Raw genomic sequence first — 26506 nt, 5'->3', positions numbered from 1 at the left:
GTGATCTAACCTGTTACTAGTAGAGCTTCTCTGGGTCCTTCCTCAAACCAAACCCCTCCGCATTGAGTAATTGTAAGCTTTCACCCCGGCCTTATTTTCCTTTCTATCACTCCAAGCTTTCTGGATTTCTCAGGGATCAGTGAAATGTCAAAAGGAAGAATAAAACTGGAGACAAGTGATATGATTCTTCAACTATCCAGGGGTCCTCAAACTTTTTAAACAGGGGGCCAGTTCACTGTCCCTCAGACCATTGGAGGGCCGGACTATAGTTTAAAAAAAACTATGAACAAATTCCTATGCACACTGCACATATCTTACTTTGAAGTAAAAAAACAAAATGGCAAAATCACCCGCATGTGGCCCGCGGGCCGTAATTTGAGGACGCCTGATTCATGCTAATAATCTTGATCTTTACTAAATCTAGTTTTCACAAATTAACAAACCTTTGTGCTTTCTCTAGACTGAAGACTGATTTCAGTTTTTTTTTTTTTTTAATTTCTTTATTGATTAAGGTGTCACATATTTGTCTTCATCCCCCCATTCCCATCCCACACCCCTCCCCACGGATGCCTCAACCCCCTGTTGAACTTAACCATTGGATAGGCTCATATGCATGCACACAAGTCCTTTGGTTGATCTCTCCCCCTCCCCCCACCCTCCCCTATCCTCCCTCTGTGGCCCGATAGTCCGATCGATGCCTCCTTGTTTCTGGTTCTGTTCTTATTCCTCAGTCTATGTTGTTCATCATTTCCCCTAGATGAGCGAGATCATGTGTCACTAGATATATACTTATAAGAACTGAATGTGAGACGAGCAATAATAGTTATGCTGACAGGCAAATGAATCAGTCTGTAGTGAGTTTCTTTCTGGACCAACAGTTCTTTTGAGACCCAATTTCAATGTCCACCAGTTCCTTATGTGTACATGTCAGCACTGACTTGTTTTTTGTTTTTAACACAATAAAAGTGTTCCAAAGTACAACTTCTCAAGGTCTTACAGTTCAAGAACTCATCAAGGAAGGTACGCAAGATGTCAAACTTTTTTCAAACCACTGGTTTAGAGAATATCTCATGAATGGTATAATCAAAATATCAATCCCAAACAAAAAATATAAGAACTACCCAGCCGAATCCCCTTTTCACTAAGATAGGTACTGAGGAGGCATTGATGCCTAGTAGAAAAACTATGAACTTGTGAATCATAGATGAGTCTGAAACCCAGAATCACAACTGGAGGTTTGAAAAAATTTGCAAAATTGCCAAGTGTCTGAGCCCCAATAATCTCATGATAAATAGGTAATAGCTACTCAAAAGAAGTCCTCTAATTATCTATCTACTAGAGGCCTGGTACACGAAATTCGTGCACAGGGGTGTGTGTCCCTCAGCGCAGCCTGCACCCTCTCCAATCTGGGACCCTCGAGGGATATCCAACTGGGATTGGGCCCAAACGGGCAGTTGGACATCCCTCTCACAATCCAGGACTGCTGGCTCCCAACTGCTTGCCTGCCTGCCTTCCTGATTGACCCTAACTGCTTCTGCCTGCCAGCCTGATCACCCCCTAACCACTCCCCTGACAGCCTGATTGATGCCTAACTGCTCCCCTGCCAGCCTGTTTGCCCCTAACTGCCCTCCCCTACAGGCCTGGTCACCCCTAACTGTCCTCCCCTGCAGGCCTGGGTCCCCCCCCAACTGCTTTCCCCTGCAGGTCTGGGTCCCCCTCTTCCCTGCAGACCCGGTCGCCCCCAACTTCCCTCCTCTGCTGGCCTAGTCACCCCTAACTTCCCTCCCCTGCAGGCTTGATCACCCCCAACTGCCCTCCCTTGCAGGCCTGGTCCCTCCCAACTGCCCTCCCCTGCTGGCCAGCTTGTGGTGGCTATCTTGTGTCCACATGGGGGCAGCCATCTTGTGTGTTGGAGTGATGGTCAATTTGCATATTACTCTTTTATTAGATAGGATAGCGGCCTGGTGCACGGGTGGGGGCCAGCTGGTTTGCCCTGAAGGGTGTCCCAGATCAGGGTGGGGGTTCCCTTGGGGTGTGGGGAGGCCTGGGCGAGGGGCCTGTGGTGGTTTGCAGGCCAGCCACGCCCCCTGGTGACCCAAGTGAGGCCCTGGTATCTGGGATTTATTTATCTTCTATAATTGAAACTTTGTAGCCTTGAGCGGAGCCAAGCCTCCTGCTTGCTCCATGGCCACAGCCATTTTTGTTGGGATTTATTTATCTTCTATAATTGAAACTTTGTAGCCTTGAGTGGAGTCCAGGGCCAGCCAGGGTGTGTGGAAAGCTTGGCTTCCTCTATTGCCGGGGAAACCCAAGCTTCCTGCTCGCTCCGTGGCTGCAGCCATCTTGGCTGGGTTAATTTGCATACTTGCTCCTGATTGGCTGGTGGGCGTGGCTTGTGGGTGTAGCAGAGGTCCAGTCAATTTGCATATTACTCTTTTATTAGATAGGATACTATATATATATATATATATATGAGCCTAAGTGACCAAACAACCAAGTGACTGGTCACTATGCCACACACTGACCACTAGGGGGCAGATGCTCAATGTAGGAACTGCCCCCTGGTGGTCAGTGCACTCTCACAGTCCACCTCCTGCAACTAGCCAACCTCCCGTGGTCCCACCCTCTGGCTGGCCAACCTCCCACAATCAGGACTGGGCGAGATGGCCCTGATTGGCCCCGATGAGGGCCAGGCCGAGGAATCTGACCCATGCATGAATTTGTGCACCGGGCCTCTAGTTAGAAATAAAACCCCAAAGTACCTGCACATAACAAATATTCTACAGGCTGTAGGAAAGCTCCCTTCAGTAATCCATGCCATTCTCTCCTGGTTCACATTAATTCTTTCCTCTGTGGTCAGAAGAGTCAGTTCTCTCTTTATATTAACATGTGTGTGTGTCTTTTTTTCATTAATTCTTCCCATTGTGTTTGTGAGAAATAAAGGTGGCTCCATCTTGAAACTAATATAACATTTTGACTCCTGAATGAACCCTGAGCCTTGATTGTGGAATAAGTTATGGAATGTACAAGAGAACTCTGGGCTAATTACAAATTCCCATTTGTTCTGCCTTGTTGGGTTCGAGCCCCTCTGCCAGGGACTGGCCCTTCATGGACGCTGGGTATTAGAGAAGATATGAGTAGTTGTAGGCTTATAAGAGAGTCTTTATTGCAGACCAAGTATCCATTGCTAACAAGGAGCTATCAGACAGAACAGTTCTTACAGAGCAGTAGCTGTGCAAAGCATCCTCAGCAAACATAGGAGCCACTGTACACATAAAAGCAGAGCGTTGGCCTGCGGACCAAAGGGTCCCGGGTTCGATTCTAGTCGGGGGCACATGCCTGGGTTGCAGGCTCCATCCACCGTGCAGGAGGCAGCCAGTCAATGGTTCCCTCTTATCACTGATGTTTCTATATCCCTCTTCCTCTCCCTTCCTCTCTGAAATCAATAAAAATATATTTAAAAAAACAGCAGCCTTGCCTTGGCTGGTCAGTAACACATCTTTATACCAACTTAGACAAAAGAGGCTTCTTGCCAAATAGTGGCATCAATACTTGGGTTACAGAAATGCATGCCTACGCATTGCGTACAGTACAATCGTGGTGTCCTTGCTTTTGCACCTGCGTATGGTAAGTTGGCCTTGGTAATTTGGCCTTGAACATCCAGCATACTCTGATCAGGGCTCCCACATGCCTCCAGAGCAAGAGCCCTCAACGTTATCTATGTCTTAACAGGCTCTGGATCCCAAGCCTCCCAGCACCTGGTTCCTTTGCTCACCCAAGCTTTCCTTTCCCAGCATGAAGGCTTGCTGCTTAGGAGACATAAGCACATAGACTGGGGTGTGGAAGGAACTAAGATATCCATGTCAAGAACACCCAAAAAGCACCTCCTATGTTAGGACCCTTAATGACTCTTGATATAGTGATGGAACTGTCAGCCTCATTCTCTGGTTTTGGCCCCGGGACATTTTACTTCACAGTGCCAGTCAGTGGTGTGTCGATGATGAGGCAATGAACCCCCAACCAGTACAGGCAGTAAGGAGTGTCTGTAGATAACTTAAAAACAGTAGTGTAATCTCCTAATGTTCAATTTACATTCCGATATCACCATATACCAGCAATCTAAGCAATGTTAGTGATAAATTCTCCCACCCTACCAAAACCTGCCCTTAGTAAGCTACCCTAATTTATCTTTGTTTCTTTTCCCCAGCCCAACCTTTCAATTGCCCACCAAAGAAATACTATTTTAGAGATAGTATGGCTAAAAGTGCACACTCCGATCATGAAACATAACTAAGAAGCAGCCTGATACAAAATAGATTATTGATATTTTGGCTAAACCAGCCGTGGTTATGATGATGACACTACATAAGATTCCTCTGACTTTGAAATGGATAGCTCTGAAAACATCAAACTGGCAATCCCCCAAGAGATAACTGGACATCCCTAGACCTCTAAAGCATGCATTTGACATGTTAAAAAATTAGAGTCAAGAATTAACCAAAACAATGTTGATGAGTCTTAATATGTATAAAAGTTTCTCTTCTAAATCTTAGGTTAGATGAGTTTAGTTTATGTATGGTAATGTTCTATGTGAATGTACTTATAGGAGGCAGAATGGCTTTATTTTCATTAGATTTATCCCCATTCAGTGCTGCAGGGTTTAAATCTCCACTGATTTGATGAAAGCAAAACACTTGGGTGCCACCACAAGAAGCACTATAAAAAATCCCGGACATGTATATTCAGTTTTCAAATAAGAAATTCGATTTGAAAAAATCCAAAAGCCTTATAGTGTTTCATGTTCTGGCAAGATGTGCTCCCTTAGGCAACATAACCAATATGCTGCCACCAATTTTAAAAAAAACTAATGCAAACATTTAACAGCATCATTGCACTGGCTTCAAGTATTTTTAAGGAAAAAAAGAACCCTTATGGAGCTTGTTGATGACAGAACTTACTGATATTCAACTCACATTTAAAATAAACAGTATCAAGAAGCCCACTTTAGTCTTTAAAATTAGTTTACAACAGTAGGTAGCTCTTCCTCCCCCCACCTTCCCCACCCCCCAATTATTGATAAATCTTTTATCAATAATGTCAGACAAATTTTAGATTCAGGGTCACAAGTTTGCCTTGAGATCGACTAGAATCAAAAGAATGTCCTGGCATTCCTGCAAAGAGAATTGAACTACAAAAAAAAAAAAAAAAAAAAAAATGACTTTTATTGACTTTGTCAATTTGAATATATCTTTTTTCTCTCCATGTCTCAGATAAATAGGACAACTACCACCAATGATATTATGATGATCAAAAGAGGTAAGATACATTGCAATTTTAAAGAAATTCAAATTATTCAGAAAAATGATAGTAGCATTTACTGAAGGTTAACTATATGCCATTTAATCCACATAGCTTCTCTATAAGACAGGCATTTTTTTTTTTTATTCCTAGTTCAGAGAAATGGAAACAGGCTATGCTAACAAGAGACAGATCTAGGATTTGAACTATGCAGTTAATGCCAGAGCCCAGCTGCGTAGCCCCTACTATGCACTACCTCAGTTATCAGCAACCACCTCTGTACAATAAACTCGACCTCTTGTCAAACATTTACCTCTTATTTTTATTCTTGCCCAGAACTTGCCCACTTAGCATCTCCCAATTACCTTCTCTCATGTTTCCTTTCTAACATGTGAGGAGAATAAGCACCTGATGCTTCTAATCTTGACCTGCCTCTCTCCAAGTCACTGCAAACCCAGCTACGGAGTTAAGTTGAGAACATTTCTGGCAGAGGCAACACAAAAGCATTTTTCTTATCCCAGAAAGCCTGGTTCATCTGTTTTGCTTGGTAATTGTGGTATGAGGCATGCAAAGAGAAAGGTCACAAGATGATAAATTTTGAGAGAGACACACATGGGGGTTTGTTATCCAGATCATTGAATTGTCACACTCTTTGTTTAAAAGCCCTATTTATTTATGTTTCATTATGTTAAGAGATTTGCGGGGATGAGTCAAAAGTCCAGCTTAAAATGGCTTGCTAGTTAAATTATGTTAAGTCAGTAGCTACTGTGTGTTCAGCTCTATAAAATATTTTAAAACTGCCAGTCTCTTTGAGAAACACATCATACAAACAGACAATTAAAATAACACCCAGGGAAACTAACACTGGATATAAGTGGTAGGACATCAGGACCAATTGGATGAGAGTTGGGGTGTTCTTCAGAGGAAGGAAATTGACCATTTGTAGACCTGCAAGTTTCTAATACACTCAATTGTCTGATAAAAGCATAGACTAGGGTTTGTGTTGATATGAAATCCTGGGAGCTCAGAGAGACTCAGTGTGCATCAAATACTAGTAGATGTAGAAAGCTTTACAAACTTTTGTTCTTGATCATGTTAGTGGTAGAGTTTCATGAATACATAAGACACATAGAGGATGGAAGGGCAGATAAAACCAAACTGAAATCTATTATTCTGCCCTCAGATCCCTCGAGTATGAGCTATTGGAATATGGAAAAATGTATTTTATAAATCTGGGGGGAGTTATGAGGGGATAAGGACACATATGTAATAACTTAATCAATAAAAAAATTATCCTAAAAAATAAATAAATCTGTAGAGATCAATAAAGCCATTTCACCAATGATAATCGATGGTGTTACCCTAAAGGAGGTCATAGATTTCAAAACATTTCTGTAATTTTGTATGAATCTGACATGACCCTTATCAATAATAACTGGAATTGCCCTGGCCAGTTTGTTCAGTGGATAGAGCGGACCCAAGGGTCCCGGGTTTGATTCCAGACAAGGGCACATACCTCAGTTGCAGGAGGCAACCGATCGATGTTGTCTCTCTCACATTGATGTTTCTCTCTTCCTGTCTCTCTCCCTCCCTTGCACTCTCTCTAAAAAATCAACAGAAAAAATATCCTCGGATAAGGATTACCAACAACAACAACAACAACAAAATAGTAACTGGAATATTGAATTCCATAAATTAACTACTGAATAAACATCTTTAGTTGCCAAGTATATCAGACTTTTAATATTTAAAATTATTTCTCTTTTTAAAAAATTTATCTTTATTGTTAAAAGTATTACAGATGTCCCCTTTGTTTTATACCCCCATTGATCTCACTTCTACGAATATATCCTAAGAAAACCAAAACACCAATAAGAAAGGATATATGCACCCCTATGTTCATAAAATTATATCTTAATAAGAAAAAAACACCAAAAAAACCAACAACAACACACTGCAATAATTGTACAGAGTGTGATTAAAAATAATGACCCTAAGGTCAACAACCCAGAAGAGGCAAACAGGTTTTATTATTCTACAGTAAGACCTTCTTTGTGGATATTATTCTTCTATGTAGAAAATAAACCTCTTCACTACTTCAAGTCATAAAATGTTTCTTATGTTGTAGGAAAATCATGATACTGCTTAAATAAAAAAGTTCCAAAATTCAGATTTTTATTTCACAAGATATTTACATGAAAATAGGATCTTGGCTGATTTTGAATGCATCTGTCTCATGCCTCCTCTATTCACCATGTACCTGAATCCATAAACCTGTAAACTGCAGCCAAACACAATGTTTTAGGAACTCAGACAGTGAATGAGCAGTAACAAGCTAACAAATGATTTCACAATCAAGGTGATATTTTCATGTAAATGCCTACTTCAATAATGACAAAAATAATGGAATCCTGGAATATGCAACAGTAAAAATTAGGCCTGTAAAAACTTTCATTTGAAAGGGAAGATATTAAAGGACTGTGAAAACAGTTTTGTTTGGTATTTAAATGTGTTCATTCTTAACTCCACAAAGTTTCTACTTGGATTCATGAGGAAACAATGTTCTTATAACTTTATATTTTATTATATTTGTGTGAGATGAAACAAAAAGAGAGATGACATTTTAAAGTGCAAGTCAAGAATTTCAGTTTGATCACAATCTACTAGTCCTACATATTCCACATCAGTCAATGATTTTTCCCCTTGTGATTTCATTCTCCCACACAACCCATGTAAGGGAAATAGTTTATAAAATTCATGTAGAGAAAAAAAATAATACAGGAAAAGCTCAACTAACTTTATTTCAAGTGGCCCAGAGCTAGCCAGACTACCAATTTAATTATTGTTACTCATATTTTATATGATGAATTTTCACCTTTATTGAAGACCTCTATCTTTACTTGCCAATTGAGATTCAGCACAAATAAGCATAACACAACAATAGTTTCTCCTAGACGACAAAGGCTATGGTGAATAGGTCCCTGAATTGATGCCATGACAATTAGCAACAATGATGCTAACCCAAATTAACAACAGAACAATCCGCAAATGCCAGTAACAAATGCTGATATTTGGGTATTTTAAGTTAAAAGTGAGTAGCTTCTATGATTTATTATAAAAACAAAACTGAATTCAATACTTAGTTCCAATAGCTTCTGCAATATTATATTTGGATATAATGGTGGAGCATTTCTTCAAAAAAGCTAATGTTGAAAAACAAATCTTCAAATATGCTAATACAACCTCCAAAATACTATTTTGGGTTGCTTGCTTGATTGTAGCCCAACGTGTTAGCTTATTTTATTGTTCTTCTTCAATGCAATCACAAAGCAAAAAGAAACAAGGTCAGATGGCTAAATTAAGAAGAGTCTTTTTAGATGTGTGCTGAAGAGGAGTAGATACCAAAGACTAAAATGTGAATATTGGGGAAGTTTAGCTGAAGTGTTAACACTAGGATGTAGCTGCTAGCTTTCTGCCTTCTGTGAAAACACTCAACCTTTTTTTTTTGGTGGGACTGAGAGAAGAAGAAGCAGAAAAAAAGTGAAACAATTTTTAAAAAAAGAGTTCTGAAATCTGTTTCCAGTGACACCACTAGTTAAAAATCAGCCTTGACAAAGGACATCACAATTAATAAGCAGAGTTTTCACAGACAAAAACTGACAATTTATAATATTTAGCTATTAAATTAGCAAAAATGAAAAAGGAGTGGCATTCTTCTGCAAGGATAAAGATACGGAACTTTCATATGCAAATGTTAGAAGTATAAATTATGATTGCCCTTTCAGGAACACCATTTAGAAATATCTAACAAACTATGAAATACACATACCATTTTCATCCAACAACACTATTTCTAGAAAGTAACCTTGTAGATGTGCTTAATGAAGTGCACAAAACATATGCACCAGGGTTTGTTTTTATATTGAAGCCTTGGTTATAATGGAAAAATAAAATAGCTGCAACTAAAATGTGTAGCACAAGATATTTTTAAACTAAATTGTGTGCATCCATACAGTTAAAAACTGTTAAAATAAGGTAGGCATATAAGTACTGACATGGAAATATATATATAATGTTTAATGAACAAAATATACATTCTAAAATATTGTGCACAGTGTGATCACACTGATATAAAAACAATGTGTGTTTGAGAATAAATTTCTAGAAGTAATTATCTCTACAGAGTATGATTACAGGGGATCTAGCATCATATTAAGTTATTTTCATTTTACCTAATTTTTCTTTGTACCATTTCACATTTAATGCTGTAATGTGAAACACGAATGTAGATATTTATGTTTAAAATTTGGGAGACATAATATTTCTTTCCCAAAACCTGAAAATAAAACACTAATAAAAGGAAAGTAGTGTGGTTTTTGGAAAAATTACTATGAGGAATACTAAATATTACTGAGGTGTTTAACAGTTTTAGAATTTATTTTTAGTTGCAAGAGACTAGAAATTCTGATTTGATGTTGTCCAGATGAGATTCAATACCCATTTTTGAAACTATACATAATTAAACTATACAATTATTATAATTAATTCTAAAGTAAAACAAGCATGGCTCATTATATTCCATTTTGCTATTATTCAGAAGTTTTGTGTAATAATGTCTTTCTTTTAATATGATTTCCCACCACTGCAGTATATTTGTCCATTTAGAGGAGCAATTTTCAATCGGTGTACAGAAGTAGGCACACTGGTGTACCACAAGGATTTTTAAAACATGCAATAGCTGACTATTTAGTCAGGGGCACTGACCTCTTTCCCTTAGATTGTCAAATAAAACAAATGACAACAGTCAATACAACAATAGCCATCTGGTGTGAATGAATCAAAATTATACCTACTTTTTTTTGTCAGACTGGCAAAAAATATGTATTATGTACATCTTCATATAAAAATGTATTCTATGCAAATAATATTTTGTCATCTATAATAATAAAAGTGTAATATGCTAATTAGACTGGACGACCTTCCGGACCAAGCTGGGGCTGCAGCTGCAGGATTGAGGCAGCCGCCCTGGCTGTGAGGGAGGGATCCAGGCAGCCAGCCGCGGCTGCAAAGACCTACTCTTACACGACTATCATGCATCAGGCCTCTAGTTTTTAGATAATATGGTTATGATATAAAAGTTAATATAAGTCCAGTTAGATTAATTATGCAGTGAAATTCAAACTCTATTTCCCCAGGTCCCATTTGTAAATCAAAAATGGAATCTTATCAACTCATGGGAAGTTAGGATTGAAATAAAGTGTACCTCATAGGTTGAGGCTGCATTTATATACTGATTTCTGCCAGAAAAAGGTCACAAGCATTTCTTCTAGCACAGACAGTGCTAAAAATAGGATGTGTGTAAGCCAAAAAAAATAAAATTGGAGGTTGGAAGCAGCAGAAAAATATGACAGAGTGATATAGTTAAGACTGTCATTGCACTAGGTATAGTAGGGAAATGTGAGCAATCAATAAAAATGATTTATTTATTGGTAACAGATTCTGAACACATCAAAATGTTACTAGATTTTCCCTGCTGACAAAACATATTGGGTATTTCTTACACACACACACACTTAACATGCCCACAAAGTAAAACAAATTTTTAACATTTTAAAACTTCAAATTATTATTTCAACAGGAAAATAATAGCCAGATAGAGCAAACACTTTTTTATTTTTAGTTTAAAAAGACTACGCTGAGATATCCATTGTCTTACCATCTTTCTTTATTGCTACAGCTACTAAGAAGTTTATTTATACAGGTATCTATTTTTTTTTTAATCCTCACCTGAGGATATTTTTTTCCATTGATTTTTTTGAGAAAATGGAAGGGAGGTAGGGATGGAGAGAGAAAGAGAGAGAGAGCACAGGTGATGATTTAACCTGCAACCCAGATACATGTCCTTGACCTGGAATGGAACCTGCAACCCCTTAGGTGTATAGGCCAACGCTCTAACCACTAAGGACACTGGCCAGGGTCTATGATTATTATTATTACTAGAGGCCCAGTGCACAAAATTCAGCCTGGCAGACCTTCTCACAATCTGGGAGCCCTCAGGGGATGTCTGCCTACCGGTTTAGGCCCGATCCCTCTCGCAATCTGGGACCACTGGCTCCTAAATACTCTGCCTGCCTGCCTCATCACCCCTAACCACTCATCTGCCTGCCTCATCACCCCTAACCACTCTGCCTGCCTGCCTGCATGATTGCACCTAACCCCTCTGCCTGCCTGCCTGATGGCCCTTAACCACCCGCCTGCCTGATTGCCCCTAACTGCTCGTCTGCCTGCCTCATCACCCCTAACTACTCTGCCTGCCTGCCTGATGACCCCTAACCACTGGCCTGCCTGCCTGATCACCCCTAACCACTCACCTGCCTGCCAGATCGCCCCTAACTGCCTGTGCCTGCCTGCTTGATCACCCCTAACTGTTCACCTGCCTGCCTGATAGCCCCTAACCACTCTGCCTGCCTGCCTGATCAACCCTAACCACTCGCCTGCCTGCCTGATCACCCCTAACCACTGGCCTGCTTGCCTGATCGCCCCTAACCACTCACCTGCCTGCCAGATCGCCCCTAACCGCCTGTGCCTGCCTGCCTGATTGCCCCTAACCACTCACGTGCCTGCCTGATTGCCCCTAACCACTCACGTGCCTGCCTGATTGCCCCTAACCACTCACCTGCCTGCCTAATCACCCCTAACCACCTCTGCCTGCCTGACTGATTGTCCCTAACCACCTTTGCCTTGGCCCCTGCCACCACGGCTTCATTCGGAAGGATGTCTGAAATGACATCTGGAAGGTTGTTTGGCTGTCTGGTCTAATTAGCATATTACACTTTTATTATTATAGATTTCTTTTATAAACACAGCATTTTATTATTCCATCTTATAAAGGTACGAATATTTGCAGAGCCTGGAATACTAAGGAGAGCTGGCAAACATTTCTTCCACTTCATATGCTTTCCTTTAACTTTATTGAAAAACCATCATAGCTTCTAAGACTGTGTAGCCAGGTGGCAGGTTGCAAGATGTCTATATATAGCCAAGATTCTCCACTTAGGCAAGCATTGTTTTTGTTTGTTTTGTTTCCTTAAATAAGAGCAAAATAGAAAAAGCTCTCCCTTTTTGGAGAAACTACCCTTGCTCCTCTTGCCCCCTCATTCTTCCATCCTGTTTTCTTCTTCTGCCTCATGTCAATCAATCAGTGAATGAGTATTGGAAAAAAAACAAAAAAAAAACACTTGCTGAATGATAATTAAGAAGAGATTTACATGAATTTTGTCTGTCTGCTCTTATTTGCCATGAAATTATGAAAAATTCAAATTTGTCTTCTTACCATTTTTATGTATTGTAAATACAAGATAACAGCAAATAAATTAGAAAATGTGGATATTTTAGACCATATGGTAATAGATGATTGTTTATAATCTCTGGGGATGCTTGGTTAGATTTTAAAAAAATAGGAGCAAAATCCATAATACATTACCTAGACAGGTTCTGTCTGGACTCTGGCAAATTTTAAGAATGATTACAACAATCAATTTTTTTTCTACTATATATTCCTAGAAGCTTAGGGAGCAACTAAATGACTATTCACCATCCATATCTGCATTATGATTTCATGACAAGATACATTCTTTAATAATCTGGAGATAGAATAAACATTTGCAATAAGCCTTCAGCTAAAATTTTTCTTCAATTTTAAAAATAATAAAAAGTGAACCTAAAAAGTCCCAGGTGTTAGACAAATGAAAACATTCTATGAAAGCACATATACCTTTACAGCTATTACTAACACAATAGTTTTTTCTCTTGGTCAAAGAAAAGTTACAATTTTTTCTAAAAGTAATAGCTGTTGGTATATAAATTTATCTTATAGGTCTGATACAAAAGTGCAATTCATCTGCCATCAAAACATAATAAAAGTGATTATTTCAGTTGTCTACTACCTAGTGGTAGCACTTGCTACACACATTTAAAGGAATGCTTAAACAATAAAACAATTTCAGGGAATGACTTACCCTCCTTTAATATAGTCAAGGAATGAAACTTCTGTTTCTACCAAGAAAGAGAGTAAGGTTACCTGAAAAAAAAAACAAAAGAAAAGAAAAGAAATAATTAAAGAAAGAGAAAAACATGGTAGGTTCACCAGCTAGTACTAATTGCAACCCCAAATGGACTTTTCCCCCCTATTAGGGAGAAAATCATATTTTCTAGCATTTGAAAATCAAAGACATTCTTTATTAAAATCTGCAGGATTGTTCTTATATTTAAAACTATCAGAAGGAAAAGGGCCAAAAATTTTAAACTAATTTCTATGACCAGTTTACTTCCTTTAAAGAACAGCATAAAAATTATTTTCAAGGACACTGTGTTACTTCTCATTTTAGATAAAAGAAAAGATGAAAGGGAGCTGGAAAATGGTTAAAACTAAAAAATCAAAATGAATAAGCTTAGTCGTGTCAGAGGAAATGTGTATCTCTGCCATGGTTCTGTAATGAGGCCATCTAATATTTTAGATGTCTTGCTTTATAAAAATATTTAAAAGGAAACTTGGAGACAATGTAGAAGTTGCTTCTCCCAAAGAGAAGTAATCTTAGGGTAAAATCTTCAGTATATTTTTTATCGAAATAGGATGATTTAGATTTTGCACAATTTTAGGATACTTTCATTTTTACACCTTCTGCACTGATTTAGTCAAACATTCCTACAGTTGTAAATGTTAATGGACTATAAACAAGTACTTTCTCATGCTATAAAATGAGTCATAATAATTAAGGGTAGCCTATAAGGACTATAGTATTTCTCACTACCACTTAAACTTTTTCATGTCTGCTTGATTCTCTCTAGTTTGGTGCCAATGAATGAAGAATTCTTAACAGAACTTCAGCTTCCCTTCCAGGCACTATGACCCCCTTGACCTAGAACAACCTGCAGAGAGCTGGCTCACTGTCTCCCATAAGATGTTCTCCATTAGAAACATCCCCACGGCAAGTTTATTTTTCTGTTATACTAGTATACCTTCATATTAAAATTCTAAGTGAAATAGCTCAGTATTGAGTTGCTTCAATTCTGATGAAAACTGTTATACATATACATTTTTATTCATTTGCTTGAATCCTTAAAGAATAACAAAATACTTGACTTACTGTTCCCGAATTAATGTATTTTTTCTTTTTTACTTTCTTTTTGGGATTCACCACCTTGAAAAGATAAAACAATCACAATGTGTTAGGTTTAATACTAAAATTATTTTTAAATGTGTAGCTCAACTTGCAGCCTTTACTTCTTATGCATTTCTTCATTTACCAATGCCTTTATTATGACTCCTGCACAGTCGTTTAGCCAAAATTCCTCTGCCATAGTTACTAGGGTTATTCATCTTAAAGAGCTTTATTTTATTAACATTCTCAATTACTTTATGCATTGATTACTCTTACCACTCTGCATCTCTTGATATGAGAAAGACCTTTAATACTAAAGTTTCTAAATAATAATAAGTGCTTTGTAGAAAAAAGATATATAAATTGTGACAGAAAAGTATAGTCAAAAGACATAATTTTTCAGTAGGTTAAATACACTAACATAGCAAAGCACCCAAATGTGTGGATATATAAGGGCTCTATGGACTATATTGCTTTATTCTGGTAATAATTTAAACCAGACACCAGGCTGCACAATAATTGGTAAAGGTATAATTTGTGGACAGAAGACTGAATTTTGGGCTGTTTGTGCCATGAGAAATATTACTGCATCCTACAGTGTCAGATACGGGAGGATAGAGAGAACATAAAGACGAGTAAAGCCTGTTAATCTAATAGGATAAATCAATCTAACAGGATAAGTGCTTTAATAAAGGTTCTTTCAGCACGTCTCAATACAAAATGTAAAGGCTGCACTTTGATAGGAAAATAAAAATTAAAGAATTTATAAGTATTATTTGGACTAGAATTTATTCATTTAAACTAGGGCTCCAATGAAAGGGAATAGACAAATGCAACATTCTAGAAAGAGGAAAAAGTAATTGGCCCAGGTTGGCTGAAACAAGAGTGCAAAATCATAAAGATTAAAAAAGTCTGACGGCTTGCTGGCACATGGAGCCAGCAGGACACATCGCCATCTGCACTCTTGGAGATCCTAAAAGGGCCCTTTACTTGGGTCCGGCCCCCTCACAGCTGCAGTCCACCAACAGTCCTGCAGATCCAGGGTAATGATCCTATCTGCAACCCCTTAGATTATTAAAGGGCCCAACACTCACTTCCAGACCCACCCAGCCACAGTTGTAAGCAATCTTGCTGACACAGAGACTCACTATAGAACACTCACGCGCACCTCAGGAGATCCTGAAATATCCCTATATTTGGGTCCAGCCCACCCAGGACACATGCTCATCTGTGCCTCCAGAGCCAGATCTACGGATCTCAGTCTTGGCTATGGAACCTGAAACAGGCACGGGGCTTAGTTCCAGGCCCTCTTAGGCATGGTCCAGGCCCAGCCCACTAAGGGGGAGCCCTCCCAGGCACCTGGCAGAAGCCACACCTACCTGTTCAGCTAGTAACAGGTTAGCTGACTGAAGACCCTGTACCACCCTACTGAGCAAGGCACTAGAGCCAGTCTCTTCCACCTAGGGACCAATCGAGCCCCTGGTAATAAGCACACCAACTGAGGACCCCACTGTAGACCTAGCAATAGCCTCAAAATGAGCTCCAACCCAGTGTGACTCCAATTCTGGAGGTAATGCTGTCATCCCATGAATCAGACAAGCTTTACCTGCCAAACTAACCTAGGTTTTTAAAAGCTCAGGCATATTGCTGGGGATCTAGAAGGTCAAGTATATGTGCAGGTCTCTGCATGGCCAGGGAAGACCCGAGGAAGCTCTAATCCTTAATTGCTGGCCGACCACGAATCTGCTGGAAGGGCAGGTGATGGCCAAGGCAGAGTTTCACACTGTTGGGGCACATAAGGAGTGTACCAACACATGCAGAGTGGTTGGTCTGTGGAGGGTTATGTGGTGACTGGCAGTAGATGAGTCCGAAGTACCAGGAGCACTGGTACACATGCCGTTCCTCCTCAGCTTTGAGGGTAGACAGAGAAAACAGGCTTCTATGTAAGTACAGCCTGTCTTATATTACTTTCATTGCCTGTTTAGAGCCTTAATATTCCTTCCTTGAAAGACTTAGATATAAAAATTGATCCAATATTCCATCTTTGTCTTTACCTACGAAGCTTTCTTGGGTTGAGTTTGCCCCCAACCCAAATATCTCATAGTCCACTAAGTATATACTATTATACATAGCAGTTCTCAAAATACACTAAATGTATTTCCTGTGTTTGTCTCGCCCATCAGACACTGAAATTTTTATTCATCTTTGTGTCCCCAGGGCCTGATACAGAGTGAGAATATAGAAGCCATGTAATAAATATTTCATTTATACGTTAACGCCTGAATGAATGCATGGAATACAACTGCTTTAGGCCAGTAAGAAGGTGGTAGAAGGAGGTGATTCCTCCACTCTTAACTTAAAAGAGGTCATCAATCTGGCAGGGAAATAGTTACCATTATTGACTAAATACTGAGATATTCTCATCTGCTATCCATGTATGTTAAATTGAAAAATATAGAGAATGTACAGATAACACAGCTCAAGGATTAACAGTACTAAAACATAGAATATGCTCAACATAGACCTGGCAGTTAAGGCAGAAATCCCTAGTGTGTTTGCTTTAATAATTTAGGTTTCTTTAATGACTGAATCATGCCTTGCCATTCCCTTCAGTCTTCATCTAAACCACAGTGAATGTGCACAAACACACTAAGCCAAGCACAGTTCATTTATAACACCATTCAGACACAACTAAAATGCATATTTTACTCTTTATATTTAAGAGGACTTTAAGGAGGAGGTTGGTGGGAAGGCAAAACATGAAGGGTAAAGCTTAAGAAAAATAAATAAACTTGCATCATATTGAAATTTTTAAAAATAACAAAAAGTTACATAGGCAAAAACTTTAAATGTCTCAAAATAGGTTTAAAAACCATGTCACTTGGAGAGAAATAATATCACTTAATTTCAGAAACAAGTCTGTCAATAATTTTAAAGATTCTTATATATACACTGCGTGGCCAGATTATTATGATCTCTGAACACATAATAATCTGGCCACTCAGTGTATATCCTATATAATAAAAGGCTAATATGCAAATTGTCCCCTCGACCAGGAGTTTGATCAGCAGGCAGGCTGGCCAACCGCCCCTAGTCAGACTGGCTGGACCTCACCCATGCACGAATTTCATGCACCAGGCCTCTAATACACACACATACACACACACACACACACACACACTCTGAGTGGCCAGATTATTATGCATTCAGAGATCATAATAATCTGGCCACTCAGTGTGTGTGTGTGTGTGTGTGTGTGTGTGTGTGTGTACTAAGTTAACCTTTGACAACTATCTTTTGCAAAGTCTATACTTTTAAAGCATAAATGTGTTTATTTCCGAGGAAATAATAAAATAAAATTCCTCTTACCTCATACACATTGAATTGTGACTGCCCTCTAGAAAGTTCCCTGTAGCTTGTTGTAAACTCTCCAATGAAATCATGACTAAAATTAAGGGAGAAAAGATATATAGTATTAGTTTTCATATATCTGTCAATTATGTTTAAAGCTTTTAAGAAATGTATAGTTTAATCATGAAGAAAATGCTTGATATTGTTATAAACATAACTTACTTATACTTTAAAGGAGACTGATACGTAATTTCATTGTTCTTTAACCCCAAATTTTGTGTACTCAAAAATTACATTTTGTTAGCATTCAAATAATATTTAATTTATCCCACCAATATTAATATTTTAAACAGGAATATTAGCTTAACAATTCATATTTCAAAAACATTTCAACTCCTGTGTATAAAATAATTATTTATTTGGATGAAAGTTTAAGGCACTCAAAAATGTATTATTACCCATGTCAATAATCACAAATGTAAAAAATCACCAAACTTTCCTATGATCAGGATATAATAGGACACGCTTTTTAAAAGGTTATTCCTTGTTAACATGGATAATAGTCACCAAGCCTTATTTTCAATAAGGACCATTTAAAAGTATACCATGAGTACCAACATGGTTATTCTGAGTTTCTTCACCTTTTTAAAGCAATAGCCACTGAGAAAGCAGGCCTTCTACAGATGCCTTCTCAGTTTCGGTGGGAGGGGTAGGGTTGAGTAAACATGTGTTAGCACTAACTATAAAATGCATATCAGCATGATTACTGAGACTAACCTATGCAACTTTAAGACATGCTACGCATTCATCAGTTTAGAGGGAACTGTATTCCACTACTCTTTGCTAATTTAATGGTCAACACTAGGTTGAACACACACTGCTAAGAAATAAGGGTGAAATGTTGGTATCCAGTACCATGGTAAAATGTAGTGCCTCAGAGGAAGAAGATGAAGATTGTAGGAGCTAAAGTCCTATTACAAACATAAGGGATCTTGCTGCTATTCATATCATAGAAATTAAGATTAGTTCATTTGCTTTGCAAATGAAATCTGTTCATTATCATAAAAATGGACATTTCCCCAACTCCCGACCCGGGTTTAATGCTTAGCTGAGCCACTAAAATCTATAAACCTCCCATAGACCTGATGACCAATGGCAAGCCACAATAAGTTGTGTCTAGCCAAGCAAAATACAATTTCTAAAAGATGGAATGCGGAAGAAAAACACTGGCTGTCATTTCATTTGATTAGAATTTCTGCAATAGGAAGTGTTTCTTTAAAAAGAATTATTGCCCAGCCAGTGTGGCTCAATGGTTGAGTGCTGACCTATGAAACCCCGTCAGGGTTCTATTCCTGGTTAGAGCACATGCCCAGGTTGCTGGCTCATCCCCAGTAGGGGGTGTGCAGGAGGCAGCTAATCCATGATTCTCTCTCATCATTAATGGTCAACACTGTTTCTATTGCTCTCTCCCTCTTCCTTCCTCTCTCTGAAACCAATAAAAACATATTTTAAAAAAAATTTAAAGAATCATTTAAAATATAGCTTACTTAGATATCTAGCTTCCAGTTCTATCTCAAAGATCTTTTACATTTACCACAGTATTCTATACATGGCACTCCTCTACCCCAGTATCACCTTAACCTCTTCAAGATTTAATTTTCAGAAATAGGTCTATACACAAGAAAATGGTGAAAGAAAAAGTTAATTGAAGATTGTGATAAATACATTTGCATTTATGAGCCCAAACCCCTAGCACTCTCATTCTTTGAAGATACACAAGAAAAATTATAAAACAGTACTTTAGTGCTACACATTTCTTTTTTTTAATATATTTTTATTGATTTCAGAGAGGTAGGGAGAGCGAGATAGAGACAGAAATATCAATGATGAGAGAGAATCATTGATCGGCTGCCTCCTGCATGCCCCCTACTGGGGATCGAGCCTGCAACCCGAGCATGTGCCCTTGACTGGAATCGAACCTGGAACCCTCCAGTCTGCAGGCCAACGCTCTATCCACTGAGCCAAACCAGCTAGGGCAGTGCAATACATTTCTAATAAATAATTTTCCTTGACCTTCAGAAGTGCAAGTTAATACTTGTGATATATTTCTCTGCGGATCTCAACAACTTGAATTATGGAGATTCTGTTTAGAATCTATCCTCCTCCATTGCTATGCGTGTTTCTGATATCTTAAGTAATAATCACTGAGATAAAGGCTCTATTTATAGGACTTAACCACAACACTTTGATATTGATAAGTATGGACAAGCCTAATATAACCAGAGCTCACCACACGGGTGGTAGGAATCTATTATAGAGGCCTTAAAAATAATGCCTGAATCATTTAAGCCCTTACGGAAATTTTCTGATTTTACAAATCCTAATCCCACTTGGTTAATTGTTTAAATTCAACTCTTATTGTTAACATTAAATTCCTGCCACTTAACACTAATCAAAAACTTGGTAGAGACAAGCAATATTTACTGTTCTCAAGTAAATGTAAGTCCCAAGTAATACATCCATCTAGATAAAGCCAGTCCAGTTGTAACTGGCCAACCAAGGGGTCCGGGCTGCCTGTCACTACTTCAGCCAATGAAGCAGAGACAGGGTTGAATCATACATGAGTGTTTATTCCAATACTGCCGGCAGTATGGGAGAGCAGCAGGCCATCCACAAAAATCTGCTTTGCCTCTCACCATCAACCAGCTGCTTATATTGGGCAGAAGGACAAAGATTACGTGGAAAAGTAGGAATTATAAGCATGGGAAAGTAGGCAAGGTAGAATATTATAGATTACAAAACATGTGGGCTGGGGTGTGTGTGTGTGTGGGGGGGGGGTTACAGGGGGTAGGTGCCTCCAGGCACCCCAGGACCAGTTACAGGCAATAGGGGTCGGGATTGTAAAGAGTGGGTGCCTCCAGGACTAGACTGTTTCAGCCACGAGGTTTGTAAATCTTTCCATAATGATAGGCAGTTCTCGGGAAGGGAGGATGGACTGCATTGCATGTCAGCTTCCATGTCCCAGGGCGTACAACTCTCTGACTGTCCCCTACAGACTTTTCCAATAGCTCACCAATATTTTCCCCTGGCTCCAATTTCCTCACATTGTTTAGTTCACCACGTTTTACTATGTGCTTTGTATAATATGCTTATTATATCTTATTATAAGCTGTCTTGGATCCTTTTAAGAATAAGAGGACATAAATAAATTAAAAAATGAGTAAAAACGTGCCCCCCATTCTGAATCTTGTTCAAGATGGCTATTTTGAATTTAAAAATGAATTTGCATATCAAACAAATGCAATGCTATTCTTGTGTTATAGAGGAGAAAATGAATTAAGTGAGTCACAAATTGCTTTTCAGCCTCTGAGACATTTCTGTGAAATTAAAAATGGATGATCAAGAGGTGAGAATGTGTTCAAAGTTCATGAACATAAGGCAGTAAGTAGCACAATAAAAGAGTCAATCTTAGAAGTAAGGTGCCTTGTCTCCAGAATAAATCAGAGAATTTGGGTGGATAAGTGGAGAGATTCTTAGGTCAATTTTATTATAGATTTCTCAAAATATTGGACATTTCTATAGTTTTCTTTGTCACCTGTTCTACTTAAAAAACTGTATATTAAATTATAGATTAGTACTTTAAAAAAGTATTAAACTGCAGAAACCGGTTTGGCTCAGTGGATAGAGCGTTGGCCTGCGGACTGGAGGGTCCCAGGTTCGATTCCGGTCAAGGGCATATACCTTGGTTGTGGACACATCCCCAGTGGGGGTGTGCAGGAGGCAGCTGATCGATGTTTCTCTCTCATCGATGTTTCTGACTCTCTATCCTTCTCCCTTCCTCTCTGTAAAAAATCAATAAAGTAAAAAATAAAAAAAAGTATTAAACGCAGTTTTCACTGATTTATTCTTATAATTATCTTTTCCCCTATCATCAATTATTCCTAGATTTTATTAAGATTAAAGGGAGGAAAATTAAATTTGCTATAATATTTATATCTGTTCATGATTTTCAATGGTATAACATTGAAACAACTTTCACTATACAGAGAAATATGACAAAAAGATTTTCATAATAAATCACAATTTCCTTGTGATTCAATAATACTGTTTCGCTATTTCCTATTAACTTAATTGAAACTAAAATAATTTTCCTGTATTATAAGCCTCTCTTACTACATTTACAAGATAAAGTTTACTCCATGATCTGATTCCTCAATTTTTCTCTCAACAAACTCTTAAATCTTCAACTTAATTGACCCTTCCAGATTTATCTCATATTTCAGGACTTCTCCACACACATCCCAGACTCTGGACAAAATGGGACTGGCCACATTCCCAGACATCCTGAACTTTCTCCATTTCACAATTTTACTAATGATATTTCAATATAAAATGTAGTCTCTATTAGAGCAGACAGATAACTGAAACTATCTAAATACATATAATATTTATAAAGCTAACATTTATTGAGTGATTACTATGTGTTCAAAACTGTGTTAATTCATTTACATAAATATATCATGAGCACAATTACATGTAATAATACAGAGAGGTTGTTACCCTGATGGTACAGATGTGGAAACTAGGTCTTGGGGAAGTTAAGCATCTTCTCTAAAACAACTCAACTCCTAAGCAGTGGAGCCACAACCCAAACTCCAGCTCTGTCTGAATCCAAGGAGCAAGCTGTTAACCACACATTCTAGGCTTCATCTATCCCAAATTCTAACTTGTGTTATAGCTGTTTGAGAGTGAGTTTTATATCTCCCTGGCAAACTTTACACTTCTTGAAGAAAGCTAACTTTTGCATTTCTGAACACCCTCCACCCCCTAACACACGCAAACACAGTTTTAAGCACAATGTTTGTGGAAGTGATATCAGTAAAGGCAAAGAATTCTACGGTAAAATGTCAATTTCAAACCTTTTGACAAGTCTTAAATCCCCGGGCGGAGCACCCCTCCCCTGCCCTGAAGCACTGCCTATGTTAAACTTAAACGTGCACTATTTTTGCCCGTAGGTAAATTGACAGGAAGCAGATTTGCAGAAAGGGCCAGCGTGTGGTGAGTCCTCTCCTGTGCAGCTCTGCCTGATCCCAGGTGGACATGGCTCACCATCCTGCACCTTGCTCTTAAAGCTGTGTGGAAAATGTTGTGGCTTGTGAACATATTGGAACTAGTGTTAATTTTTCATAAATCATACATCCCCCAGAGACTGTAAAATTAGATAAACTTTTTTAAAGGAACATATTCGTTGGGAGATTTCTTCTATTTCCAGTTAACACTGTCAGTAGTCAGGCTGAGAAAGATGTATTGAAATTAAAGGAAGCTATTTAAACATACCAGAGCCAGAAGGTATTAATAAATCTGATAGCCAGAATAAAACATGACAAAAAAGATTTTTTTAATATAAAAGAACCAATATAATTCAATAATACTGCAAATGTATGAATGAACCTCATTGAAGAGGGTGGAGAGAAAAGGTACTGACCCAAGTAACTTTGAAAATTGAAGTCTGTAAGATTGAAGGCAAAAGCGCTGTTCTTTGGTTGGTAAAGTTGTGTCCCACAGGACAATACATATAGGATACATGTTAACAATTCTGAATTTGCTATTAATGTACACTGGAATAGCACAAGTAAATAAATAGCAGGTAGTTGGAACAGATTTCTCACTGATGGAGAGTTTACAGATAAGCAAGGGAAGGAAGCTAGATGTGTTAACATATTAGAGACACTAATATGAATCATATTTAGCTTAATATAAAAACAGATGGTTATACTATCTGCACTGGAGGGGGGGTCCCTCAGCCCGGCCTGCCCCCTCTCACAGTCCAGGAGCCCTCAGGTGGGAGGCGACCCAGAGATCAGGGGAAGGCGACGCCCCATCACACCTCTGCTGCTGCCACTGCCAGCAGCGCAAACCTTGGCCGGCCCTGGTTACCTGAGCCTCGGGTGGCCCTGGGCGGCTGGGCAGCTGCCATCTGAGACTTGCCTGTGCCTCAGGCTGGCCCTGGGTGGTTGGGGGGCTGAGGGGACTGGAGCTCCGGAGGCAGGCACACAGAGCAGCCAGGCCCACCTGGGGATGGGCCTGGCCTTGCCACGTGCCTGCCACCCCAGTGGGGCTGAGGGGACTGGGTACCGCCATCTTGTGGCTGTGGGCGCTGCCATCTTTGGGGGTGGGGCAGTCAATTAGCATATTCCCTCCTTATTGTCTGTGGGTGCTGCCATGCTTGTGATGGCGTGAGGGTCAATTAGCATATTCCCTCTTTATTAGATAGGACTATAGACTCTTTATAGATACATACAAGGTGTCCCAAAAAATGTATATATACTTTACCAGCTGATAGTTCAATTTTAAAAATGAAATGTATTTTAATAAACACTGCCTTTATAATTATTCAAAATGAGAGTATAGCCCTAGCTGGTTTGGATCAATGGATAGAGCATCGGCCTGTGGACTGAAGGGTCCTGAGTTCGATTCTGGTCAAGGGCACATGCCTGAGTTGTGGGCTTGATCCCCAGTAGGGGGCATGCAGGAGGCAACCAATCAATGATTCTCTCTCATCATTGATATTTCTATCTCTCTCTCCCTCTCCCTTCCTCTCTGAAATCAATAAAAATATATATATATATATTTTTTCTTTTTTTAAAGTGTGTGTATATATTTTTTGGGACACTATACATATGCATATGGATATGCATATATATGTTAATATATATACATATATGTTCTTGCTCTGTCAGGTGAGAGAGATTAGAAGCAATGTCACCCCAGTAGCAATGAGCATACCTAGGACCCAGCTCTTGATTTATAATACCATTATGCAATAAAAGAAATCAGGCCTTCTTGGAGACATGGTTAATCCTAGGACTGGGGCAGAAAAATAAACCTGGAGGAGGATCTTGGTACCAGAAAATAATGAAGTGTTTTTTTAAAAAAACATACAACAACAACAAACCCATAAAAATTGTGTTATATGGAACACAGGAGACAACTGAAAGAGTTCCTAATGGCCAAAACTGGGACAATTTGAGCAACAAAATAAAGTTATAATGCAAAGTTGTGTTATAACTCAAAGAATAAAATAAATGTCCACAACATAAATAAATGACTGGATAACAAAATAAATGGAAAGAAGAGACAAAACTCCAATGCAGAAGAATGCCACATAATTTATGTAAATATTCTGCCCTTAAAGAGGAGTCTAACTCCCACTCCTTAGTGTAGGCTGTGAACAGTGACTTCTTTCCAAGGAGTATAGTGTATAAAGGGGATAAAAGAGTAGCTTTATAGTGGAGAAACCTGGCAGCCACTACCTCAGTCAAATGATCAAGGTTAACATCAACAGTGGTAACTCATGCTGCTAGTGTGATATGACATGGTAACAATGGCACTTTACCTCTGTGGTTTTCCTCTCAAAAGTCCACATCCATAGCCTAACCATAAAAAACACACATCAGCCAAGAGATGCCTAAGGACCCATAAGACAACTAAATGTAATATGGTATCCTGGATGGAATCATAGAACAGTAAAAGGACACTAGGTAAAAATTAAGGAAATCTGAATGTATTATGGACTTTTGGTAATAATAATATATCCATACTAGAGGCCCAGTGCATGAATTTCATGCACTGGGGGGCGGGGAAGAGCGGGCCTAAGCCAGCAGTCGCACATCCTTAGCGTTGCCATGGAGGTGGAAGAGGCTCCCACAACCACCCCTGTGCTGGCCAGCCATGAGCCTGACTCAAGGCTTCTGGCTGAGCTGCACACCCCTGTGGGAGCACACTGACCACCAGGGGGCAGTTCCTATGTTAAGCGTCTGCCCCTTGGTGGTCAGTGCACGTCATAGCGACCAGTCATTCCACTATTCAGTCAATTTGCATATTGGCCTTTTATTATATAGGATTGGCTATAAAAATGGCTGGTGAGATTTAAAATACATGTAGAATTAAAATATCTGACAATAGCAACAAAGTAGTTGGGAATTTGGCAAATGCATTATACAGGGCAGGAGGTAGAGTATACAATTATCTATGGTTGTATTATTTACCCAATAATAATAAAAAGAACATTTTATTATGGTGAAATACTTATCATTTTCATTAAAAAAAAAACTACCTGCTAAGAACTACCGTACTTTCCAGCGTATAAGACGACTGGGCGTATAAGATTTTCCTGGGTTAAAAAGTCGTTTTATATGCCGGAAAATACGGTAGTCCGATATATCTAATCCATTATATCTAATCCCATCAATATAGTCCAATATACCGTATTTTCCAGCATATAAGATGACTTTTTAACCCAGGAAAATCTTATATGCCCAGTTGTCTTATACGCCGGAAAATACGGTATATATTTTTTATAGGTAAGACTAATATGACCTCTGTAAAAAGAATGTCAGTACATGGTCCCTAGATATAAAGAAGTCCTGGTCTTGGAAGTCTAAGCAACAAGTCTTGCTTTAATATCCCTTAATATTTACAATAGCAAGCTTACAAAACATAAAATGCATTGCATAAACAACTTTCCCTTTAAAAATAAAACACACACAAAAGCAGCATTTTAGGTTTCCAGTTCTGCTTCTCATTTTCTAAATTTCAATTTATAAATAACTTTTAGAGAAATTAGGGAGACTGGGGTGCACTTGTGTACTGCTCCTCCCATGAACAGAATGGAAATCTTAAATTCTCACCTGCAA

General features: G+C 38.8%; 1 protein-coding gene across 5 annotated transcripts in view; it reads right to left on the bottom strand.

The window, feature by feature from the left end:
- The window catches only part of CPNE8 (copine 8), a 194540-nt gene that overhangs the window by 44201 nt on the left and 123833 nt on the right, over positions 1–26506 (bottom strand). For all 5 annotated transcript variants that reach the window (XM_008140552.3, XM_054719169.1, XM_028144169.2 and 2 more), the window contains 3 exons: positions 17829–17904; positions 14445–14498; positions 13317–13378 (listed from right to left, as the gene is read on the bottom strand). In XM_008140552.3, the coding sequence (XP_008138774.1) occupies positions 13317–13378; positions 14445–14498; positions 17829–17904 (192 nt within the window). The remainder of the gene's footprint in view (positions 1–13316; positions 13379–14444; positions 14499–17828; positions 17905–26506) is intronic.

The sequence above is a fragment of the Eptesicus fuscus genome, chromosome 7, assembly GCF_027574615.1.
Source record: "Eptesicus fuscus isolate TK198812 chromosome 7, DD_ASM_mEF_20220401, whole genome shotgun sequence".
Taxonomy (NCBI): domain Eukaryota; kingdom Metazoa; phylum Chordata; class Mammalia; order Chiroptera; family Vespertilionidae; genus Eptesicus; species Eptesicus fuscus.
The sequence above is the reverse complement of the archived record's forward strand: the minus strand, read 5'-3'. Positions and strand labels throughout refer to the sequence as shown.